The sequence below is a fragment of the Heterocephalus glaber genome, unplaced genomic scaffold (assembly GCF_053883595.1).
Source record: "Heterocephalus glaber isolate CG9 unplaced genomic scaffold, H.glaber_assembly_v1.0 deba00001481, whole genome shotgun sequence".
Classification (NCBI taxonomy): Eukaryota; Metazoa; Chordata; class Mammalia; order Rodentia; family Bathyergidae; genus Heterocephalus; species Heterocephalus glaber.
The window spans coordinates 44,794,737-44,804,887 of NW_028258317.1; the positions used below are offsets into that span (position 1 = coordinate 44,794,737).

Here is a 10,151-nt window from a genome sequence, read left to right on the forward strand (position 1 = left end):
CAGTGGGTGTCATCAGAGCTATCATGGAGGACAGAGCGGCTTCTGGTGGAGAACACCAAAGTGTGATGTGGGAGAGAGGTGAGAACCGGCTCCAGTGGGCAATGGTCCACTGGGAATTTGTGATCCAAGGGAGGATAAGGCTCTAATGGCACAGAGTCACCACTGGAGCAGATGACACTGAGTCTGCTAAAGAGGTGGTCTGGTTAGGTGTGAGACTGGAGGGCAGAGTCAGAGAAAGCTTGGCCAAAGAGGTTGGAATTGGTTGTCCTGGAGGCATGGCTGAGATGGCATGGGTCTGAGTGATGATGAACTGATGGGTGGCAAACATGGCACAGAGTGAGCAGCACCTTCTGGGGATGCCCAAGAAAGCAGAGGACTGATCTTAGCCATTGTTGTGTTACACCTCAAGAGGGGGTCTGGACATAGCAGTTTTCAAAAGTGTGTGGTTTCATGGTGCTGGCCCGGGGGCTGCAGGAGACTGAAAGCATGAGCTTGTAGCCAGGACCAGTACAGGAAAGGAAGGCCCATTGTCTTTGCTGGGGTGGAGCCACCTGCTACCTCTTACTCCTTTCTCACTGCCCCCCATCCATGATATCACAAATCAATCTATAGCAGCCTGTCATGGTGATGCACGCCTGTAATCCCAGCACTCAGGAGGCTGAGGCAGGAGGATCACTGCAAGTTGGTAGCATTGCAATTTTGTAGCCAGCCTGGGCTACATAGTGAGCTCAAGTTCAGCCTGAACTACATGGCGAGACTTGCCTCAAAACAAAACAAAAAACAAAACTCCATTAAAAGTCTATGCAACAGAATGAACCAATGTGAGGACAGAATTTCAGATATAGAAGAAAAGATCGCAATTAGTGACCAGGAAAAAGAAAAATTCCTTTAAAATTGTAAGGGACCACAAGAAATCAATCTAGCAGCTGCTAGACGATGCAAAGAAGAGTAACATAAGACCGATTGGAGTCAATGAAGAAACAGGAGAGAGTGCAGATGACATAAAAAAACTGTTCACAGGAGTAATGGCAGAAAACTTCCCAAGCAGGGGAAAAGAACTTGACTTGATTTACTGATAGGCAGAGAACAGGAAAAGAAAACAGAATCTTTTGCAAAACATGAGCCAGACTACACACTGATTACTTCTGGGAAAAGATCAGAGCCAGCTTCGGATCAGCAGCACTCGTGTGTCCTTCCTTCCTCTTTCCATGGCGAAGGCAAACCAGAGGAGCTGCACACGAGTCAGAGGCTGTAGGTCCTAAGGCCTGGGACAGCCATGTAGAGCAAACATGTGTCCAGTTCTGCCTTCTCCTGGGTCTGTCTAGAGAGTTGCTGATCCTCCTGTCCCTCCCACGGGTGACTGCTTCAGTGCAGTCTCCACCATCCTCAAAGCCCAGGAATCCAGACCTCCCTCACACTCCTCCTCATTGCTTGCCTGAGGCCCAGCCTCAGCCCTTGCCCCATACTCTGACCCAGTCTCAACCCTAACATCTCCATCTTTTTTTTTTTCTTCCAGTACCGGGGATCAAACTTAGGACCTTGGGTTTGTGAGGCAGCCACAGTGCCACTGAGCTAAATCCCCTGCCCAAAATTGTAACTCTTTCATTTGATTGGGGTTTTTTTTGTACAGGGGATCAATCTCAGGACCTTGCACTTGCCAGGCAGGCGAGGCACCACAGAGCTACATCCCTGGCCCTCCAACATCTCCACCTTGTGTAGGCACAGGGCCAGCTTCAGGCCCCAACCCTGACTCTGCCGGATACTCCTGTGGACCAGAACAGTCTGTGCAGTATGTGTTCACAGCCCCCAGAGTGAGGTACTGTCCCTCACTGTCTGGAATTCACAGCCTGGGACAGAATGTGCTACAGAAAGTGCAGGAAAGTGAGTAGGCTTTACCCTCCGGGGTCAAAAGTCCCAGGAAGACTTTTGTGCCCCAGCTCACAAGCTTTCATGGGTCAGCCAGTCCTCCAAAGCCCACATGCCAGGCTCCAGCCTGCCTAAAGATTCCAGCTTCAGCAGTGAGCTGAGGAGGAAGCTAGAGCACCGGCTTCAAAGCGGCTCATTCTATCATCCCACAAGGTGGAGCCTCCCCCTGGGGTCCTTACATCTCTGTCAGCAGTGCGTCCTCAGAGACAGGGTCCTGTGACCTCCGAGTCAAAGGGTAGTCATGGGCAGTGGGGAAGGAACCGGGACAGAGTCCAGAGAGTAGCTCCAAAGAGAATCTGTGGAGTGATGGAGAGGGGCTCCAGGGAGGGCTCTGGGCTCTCACTCTGAGGCAGACGTTGAGAGTCTGTCAGGGAAACCCTGCAAGAGTTTAAGAAACAGAAATAGAAATAACTTACAGAGGCCTTGGAAGTACATTTGAGCAAGAAATTTGAGGGAAACTGTGGAGGTCACAGCCCTGACACCATACACAGATGGTGGAGTTCTATCAGTCTGACACTATCCTGACCTGAGAAATCCCCCAGCCAAATCAAAGTCAGCCATCTGGCACCTTGGTGATAAGGACAGGTACCTTTCCTTCCTCAGTTGCACCGAACAGAAGATGTTGGAAGAGCACATTAAAAGTTTTCAAAGCAGAATGATATGGGGCCTTCACAAGGTCCAGAAATCCACAGAAATCTTTAGCACAAAAACAGACCCATCCCAGGCCCTTTGATTCCCACTTTCCCTCATCAGACAACAGTGTTTCTGGGCTGCATCCTAAAATTGGGGTCTGCAAGCCTCTTACAGGAAGCTCTAATGGTTTCCAACCATACAATGTGGCAAAAGCAAATTCAGTTTTAGTTGGTCATTGCCCTGCCACCTCCCCTGGGGTCAAGGAAGGACATGGGCCCTGAGACAGTCCCTCTCACACCAATGAGCTTACTGCCAACATCCAGACAATGGAGGATGGCACACAGAGCTTTTTGTCCCCCTCACACAAGAACACAGACAAAGCGGGTCAGAAGCAGACTTTGCAAGCAAGAGAAGAATCCCAGGGCTGCTGACAAGGCTGGCTGGGCCTGAACCTGTGATGGGGGTAAGAGAATGAGTTCTGGCAGTGCCACAGGAAGGCTTCAGAGCAAAATGACGATGACGTTAGAATATTTCCCCATGTGCAACAAGTCCAGGGTGATATGTAAAGCAGAAGAGCTCTCTGCCCTTCAATCATAGGCTAGTGACATCTTGATGATCAGTAACTCAGAAGGCATCCTAAAGAGAGATGTGGATACAAATAAACCAGAAACCACCCTGACCACTGAAAGACCTCAAAGAAGAACAGCAGTTCCTCAGACCTTAAATCACCAGACTTTAAAAATCAGTCACTCAGCGAGCCAAAGTTTGAAAGGGACAGCAGAGAGCAGAGGCAGGCTCAGGGGCTTTCAGTTGATTCGTCCCTTGCATCCAAAAACTTGAATACCAAGACCTTACTCCATCAGAATCAGGGTACCTCCTGTGAGAACACAGCAGCTTCCCAGGGCTGCATGTCTGCCTGGACAACACAAAAATCCACATGGAGCAGGTGTAAGAGCCCTGGGCCCCTAAGCATGTCTTATGCCAGTACCAGGACAAGAAATTCCCTCCAGCAGCAAAGAGTGTGTGTCCTTTGACACCCAAAACAGGAGACCCTCATAGAGAGAATGCAGGGCTAGATACGTACAGCGCAGAAGGAAGAGCTGCCCGGACCAAGACAGGACATTAGAAGAGACACCTGAGAGCAAATCCTTCCCAACACTGTCACTGAAGGGGCAGCCTCCTCCTAAAAACCTTTTCGGAAATAAGATGAAACACTTTCTGCCATGGCTCTTCACCACCACCACCCTCCTCCCCTCAAGACCCTGGCATTGAACTCCAGACCTTGCACTTGGCAGGCAGGCACAGCTTCACTGAGCTGCATCCTGGCACCTCCAATGGCTTTGCCCTAGTGTGATACACAGACAGCAACAAACCTCCAGGGCAAGGCCAGCTCCCTGTGTCCTCTGCGCAGAGCAGGGGCTTCGCTAAAGGAAGAGCTGCTTCCACTGGGAACACCAAGGATCAGAAAGTCAGCAGAGGCTCACCAGAATTTCCAGGAAAAACACTTTCTTTCTTTCTTTCTTTCTTTCTTTCTTTCTTTCTTTCTTAATAGTCTTTTTATTGGGGGGAAAAAAGACTAGCATTTATAACTTGGAATTGTCGTAAATTATAATTTCTCAAACAGCAATGTTGATGGTTGTGCTGAAGTCCACAGCCGCAGCCTACTCTGCTGGCTCCAAGTCATGGTTCAGAAGATTTTAAAAACAGAGTCCAAAGATGCTCCCTTGTAAAAGATTTCTTATTAAAAATTTGTGTGAGTGACAGTCTGACACTCATTTCACTTCAGTACAGTGCAGACATCACTAAACCAACATATGCGGGCAATCCACCACAGTATGCCACTGTCACCATGGGTCAGGCACAGGGAAGTACAAGAGGACCATCCTGCTACTGGGACTACATCTCAACAGTTTATCCTTCACCCGTTCTCTGCACATCATCCTGAGGTAAACCAATTTTAAATGTGTTTTTCAGTAAACCAGCCATGACAATTTATACAAATTGAACTTGCACCCATATGAATAGGTTTTGAATTCATTTTTCATTTTTAAATTTTAATACAAATGCTTGACTGCTCAATTGTCAAGCTGCATGCATGAAAGACTGGCCAGCCCGAACAGTGTATTAATCATTAGCAAATGGAACTTTAAGGAGTCCACTAAGTGCTTCCTTATCATTAAGGTAGTACAAGTATTTACATTGCAAAACTGATGTGTAGCTTGATCTTTAGGGGACAGGACCACCAACCAATACATGCAGATTTTGTGTGTGTGGACAGAAGGTACTTTTGACATTCAGTTTTGCTGTAGAGAAATAGAATGAATAAATGAACTTTTTTTTCTTTTTTTTCTTTTTTTTTTTGCAAGAGGTAAGTAAAACATTGAATTAGATCTTCTAGAGGGGGTGAAAAGTAGTTGAAAGTATGTCTTCATTTTGCAGTCATCACCTGTATGAATTCTTCATAGTTGGCATGTCTGTCTCCATCAACATCCACTTCTCTGATCATTTTGTCCACTTCTTTATAGGTTACTTAAGTTTGCCATGACACGACGTTAGCTCTGTTGCACTGATGTAACCATTTCCGTCCTTATCAAAGGCTCGGAATGCCTCATGGATTTCTTCTTCACTGTCTGTATCTTTCATTTTTCTAGCCACATAGTCAAACATTCTGGGAAGTCAATGGTGCCCTTATGATCATATCCTGCAGTTTGGCTTCTGTTGGGGTTTTTTTGTTTGTTTGTTTGTTTGTTTGTTGTTTTTTGGTACCAGGGATCGAACTCAGGTCCTTGCACTTGCACAGCAGGCAGTGAAACCACTGAGCTAAATCCCCGGCTCTTCTTTTGGATTTTGACCCAGGGACCCCATGACAATTCCTAGTTCCTTTGTTGTCATGGTGCCATCACCATCTTTATCGAATAGGGAGAAAGCTTCCTTGAACTTGGCAATCTGTTCTCCAGTCAGCTGATCAGCCACGGTGCCAGCGAAGGGAGGAACAGCAGAGGAGAGGGGCTGCGATGGGTCTGGGTCTCCGCTGCAACTATTGCTAAGACCTGGTGTTCCCTTTGCGCTGTGTCCCCACTGCGAGTAATGTCTCCGCCCACACGAGACTCCCAGCACCACTGAAAAGCACTTTCTTACCCCCAAAATAATTTCCTTGTTGAAAACATTGATCATCCCCAGTAAATGTCCTAAGAAAGCAATGTCTTTTGTGTGCCCTGTGTTGTGGGCACAGATCTCAGCTAACTCGGGCTTGTGCTTTTGGAATCAGGTAAGCACTGCTCCAGACGACTGCCGCTTATCACATGTCCCCCAAAGAACCTTCCCTCCCTCAAGTATGAGGGAGTGTCAGTGCTTCCTGCCCCTCACCCTAACCTCAGTGACACACCTGTGGCTGCCCACACCTTCCTCTTCATTCACTGCTTCACGTCCTATGGAGCAGTGAGAAAAACAGGTCTTCCACGCCTGAAGAGAGGGTCACAGACAGGTTTTGAAAGTAGAATGGATTAAGTATTTTCAGAGACATTTGTCAGTGGCCAGAGGCTCACACAGGAGGGTGATCTTGCTTTTAAAGTGTTTGGGGAATACTGCTTCAGTGGCTCTTGGGGGTTCGGAGTAGGGCCTAACAGCAGTGTAGATGCTGTACTGCGGAAGCTCCTGTGAGAGGCAGCTTAATGTATCCAGAAAGTAGAAGTTCATTGTGAAAGTACCTTCATTGTGGAGAGTTGGATCATGTACATAACACACCGTAATTCTTTTTATGTTCCCCCCCCTTTCTCCCTCCTTCCATCTGTTTGGCCCTTCCCATTTGCAAAAGGTCTAACTCCCTGTTTCCTATTATCTATCTTTTATTTTCCTCTTTAATTTACCACTGAGATTTCCCCACTGGAAAATCACTTAAGGAAAATGGCTCCTCAGTTATTTTTTCTGGCTGTCTGAACTGATGATATTTTTGCACAGTGAAAGGTCACCCAACTGTCAGTGGTAGGAATGTTAAACCATTATCTATCTTCCTCCCAAGGCAAAAAGAAAAGAAAAGCTAAAATTAAGGAAAAGATATCATAGAGTGGAAAAGCAAGAAAAACATGGTGAGGAGAAAGGATGACATTGCCAGGGAAACAGATGTTTACACCCCATCATCCACACTTCATGACCCCGAATTGCTTCCTCTATTTCCAAATATGACCCTGTCAGCACTTCTCTGAGGCTGGTCAGAATACTGTAGGACTTACTGATGTCACAGCAGCAGAAGTACACAGGACTGCTCTTTGACCGCTGAGTATCGGGAGTGTTGTCAGGCATGGCCTCCCTCTCTTTAGGGAAGGTGAGCTTGATGCCTTCCTTCTATCCATGCTTAAGAACAACGTGGAAGGTCTTGCCCTTGGCATGTGCAGTCCAGCCATCGGGATGGACATGATGCGCTGATCTTCAGTGGCCCTGGTGGAGCCATGGGAGGTCTTGCCACATCATCGTAGTGGAGAATCTTGGATTATGTGCTATGGTTACAGATATCTGGGGGTTCTAAATGGACCTATGTAGGGAACAGGGAAAGGGGACGTTACTAGAACCTCTGCAGTAAGTCCTAGTCTCCGGCGAGCCATGGCAGCACAAGGCAAACTAACTTATTATACAGGAAAGGTAGAAAAATGAGACTTTGAGAAGAAGCTGAGCTTTGGGTCTGATCAGTGCTGCTCTGGGCGGCAAAGACGAAAGGCCCCAGGTTACCACATCTTTTATTCAGTACATCAGGATAAACAAAGTGTAACAAATGACTGGGGGCCAGAGGAAATCCAAGGACAACGAGAAACTGAGTAGATGATTTTGTTCCTCCCAGGATGTCTTCAGCTGGTGTAATCTTGTCCTGGACCATTACAGCATCACCAGATCATTGAGGTCTCAGTTGTGACGAGAGGCCAGAATGGAATTATATTTTGAAATGCCATAGCTGGCCTGTAGGCAGGAGAACTAGGCCTAATCAAATGATTTTTCCCTAAAATTATGTAGCATTACTCCCAACAGACCTACATAGAGCACCCTGGCCAGTACTGTGCACATACCCACTGTTGAAACAGTGGCCTGTGGAGAAGGCAACCATATTAGTCACTCTCCCATTGCTGAGTATAATACCTGACATCCACAGCTTAAAAGAGGAGAGGTTTATTTCTAGAAGGTTCCGTCTAAATTGGCAGAAACCCATGGTGAAAGGGCATGGTGGAGGAAAGCTGCTCACCCGGTGGCAGCCAGGATGCAGAGAGAGAGAAGAGAGGACAAAGGGTCAAGAATACACCCTTCCAGGGCCGGGGATTTAGTTCAGTGGCACCATGCCTGCATTGCCAAGGTCCTGAGTACCCGGTACCACACACAAAAAAAGACACCCTTCCAGCCCACCCTCCCCCAGTGACACTTCACCTCACAGCATGTTAAGCCACTGAACTCGTCTTTATGATCTAATCACTTCATAAGTTCATGAGACTTTGAGGAAACTTTTTAGATCTAAACCATAACAGCAGCTCTCCTCATACAGACTGTAACTCAAAAATGGTTGAGTTTCCCAGTAGGCTCTTGAGGTAGTTTTCCCACAAAAATTTGTGAATACTGAGTGTCAGAATAAAACCAAGAATGAAACAGATCTCCACTAGTTGTTCTTGTCCGGATTCATTCCACTGACTTTACAGGGTCTGAAGCTAGTGTTGCAATTAGAAAGCAGACCTTGCAGAAAACTTAGGAAGGACAAAGACTAGGAGGGGCTCCAGGCAAGAAACTTGTAGAGGTGAGGAGTCAGCAGGGGACCGGAGCATCCATAGTGACAGACTTCCCAGTGACCTGGCCGCCACGTTCCTCACCTGTTCCCTCTTAGGGCCTTCTCCCTCCATTCCAGTACACTTACTGCCACATCCTAAAACTGTTACCAGGAAGACCTCTGCCGTTGGAGTCACACATCCTGACAGTCCACCCTTCGACCTCATCCTCTGTCCTTCCAGCATTCCCCCAATCTCTCTCTCATGCTTTCAACTCCAGCTCATTCCTTTTTGCGCTTACACATCTACCTACCTAGTCCTGTCCTATTTCCCCTCTCTTCAAGGTCTCTCAGGCAACCAACATTTAAAGACCTCAACTCCAAATGGGCCTAATTAGTTCTTTTCAATTCTACCCATTTGGCAACAGTCCCATCTATCTATCTTTTCCAGAAATGCCTTCCTATAAGTGATTGATCACCATTGGATTAAATCTCATAAGCCTACTGGCACCACCATTCATTCATGGTAAGCACTAGCAGTAGCTGGAAATAATTCACTCATTCATTTAATCAGTAATCATCCTGTACCTTAACTGTTAGTAAACAAAGTCCATGGAGCTTAAATCACTGATTCTTTAGTCCACTCTCTCCCATGCTACTGACATGGATTTCACACCACCAGCACTGTCCTGAAAATGAGGCTCCCTCGCCTTGCTCAGGTAGTGTCCTAGATGAACCATTCACAGAGGAAATTGAAGCCATCAGATAGGAACTTTGCATAAACTTTCAAAAAACTGCATTTACCCTTCCTTTTCTTCTTTCTTCACAATATATAGAAAGAGGTTCTTTCCGTAGTCCCAGCCTCAAGGGATGAAAGTTCCTGAAATGTCTTTTCTGAAGGGAATAGCTAAGCTCAAGTCTGGATGGATTGACCAGTCCTTACTGTGATAACCAACTGGACTCCGTCTTCAGCCTTACCACCATTGTATGCTTGTACTTGGACAAAGCACCCAAAACCCACATCCTGTTTGGCAGTAAACTTGCTGCAGTTGCAAGATGTTTTGTAGCTCACTTACTGTGTAATCCCCCACTAACCTGGCATGGTTCTGCTTCTGTAAAATTCCACTTGCTCTCCCCTTAAGCCCTCCCCAACTGAAAGCATGATTTAAAAGGAGAAATCAAACCATTTCTCAGGGCCGAGATAACTTTCCAGGCACTACCCCCCTCTCGGTTGCTGGCTTAATAAACGGACTCAAATCTGACGCAGAGTGTGGTGCATCTCTATTGTTCTAACTTGCTCATCCATAACATTACCAATGTTCCTTTTCAGCCTTCCCCTCTCCTCACATGAGTCACTCAACAAAGCTTTGTTTTTTAAAGCTTCTTCTTATTAAATTCTTTAAACATATGTAAGAACAGACAGAACAGTATAATTCCCCATGGGTCATCTATCTCAACTTGCACAAGATGGTGTGGCCATATTTTACACTATGTTAGAAAGGGCAGCAGTGTAAACACCTCACATCCATCCCTCTAAGACTTGCTTCATCTGTTACCATGCACTTCCTCCATAACAGGTTGTCTAAGGCTTCAAAGCAACTGGGCCAAACAACCATGAAATGAATCTTTGATACCAAGAACCAAAATCTTTCCTCCTTTTAAGTTGTTTATCTCAGGTATTTTTGTCACAGCCGCACAAAGCTAAGACAGTGCGGATGTCAGTGCTCTCACATTGCCTGGGTATTCAGTCACCCATGACGGATGCACACAGTGCTTTTGCCCCAAAACAGGTTTATCCCTCCATAATCAGCTCTGAGGGGCTGGGGATTTAGCTCAGTGGTTCTGCCGCCTGCCTCAC

The 10,151-nt window shown here is 46.7% G+C and overlaps 2 protein-coding genes and 1 pseudogene across 4 annotated transcripts in view; 1 reads left to right on the forward strand and 2 right to left on the reverse strand.

Moving 5' to 3' along the window:
* Kdm4c (lysine demethylase 4C) overlaps nt 1-4,176 on the reverse strand; it is a 453,670-nt gene extending 449,494 nt beyond the window's left edge. The window contains exon 1 of one of the 2 annotated variants that reach the window (XM_087183461.1): nt 4,044-4,176. The gene's annotated coding sequence lies outside the window, so the exon portion shown is untranslated. Of the gene's footprint in view, nt 1-3,932 lie in introns of both variants that reach the window. The other variant, XM_004838272.3, reaches the window with a different exon arrangement.
* Nucleotides 4,177-4,328: 152 nt separating this feature from the next.
* The window catches only part of Gldc (glycine decarboxylase), a 203,077-nt gene continuing 197,254 nt past the window's right edge, over nt 4,329-10,151 (forward strand). For both annotated transcript variants that reach the window (XR_015439925.1, XM_087183468.1), the window contains exon 1: nt 4,329-4,505. Coding sequence is in view for 1 of the 2 variants with exons in the window: in XM_087183468.1 (XP_087039594.1) it covers nt 4,374-4,505 (132 nt within the window). In the remaining variant the exon portion in view is untranslated. The remainder of the gene's footprint in view (nt 4,506-10,151) is intronic.
* LOC101696439 (neo-calmodulin pseudogene) lies at nt 4,677-5,458 on the reverse strand (annotated as a pseudogene).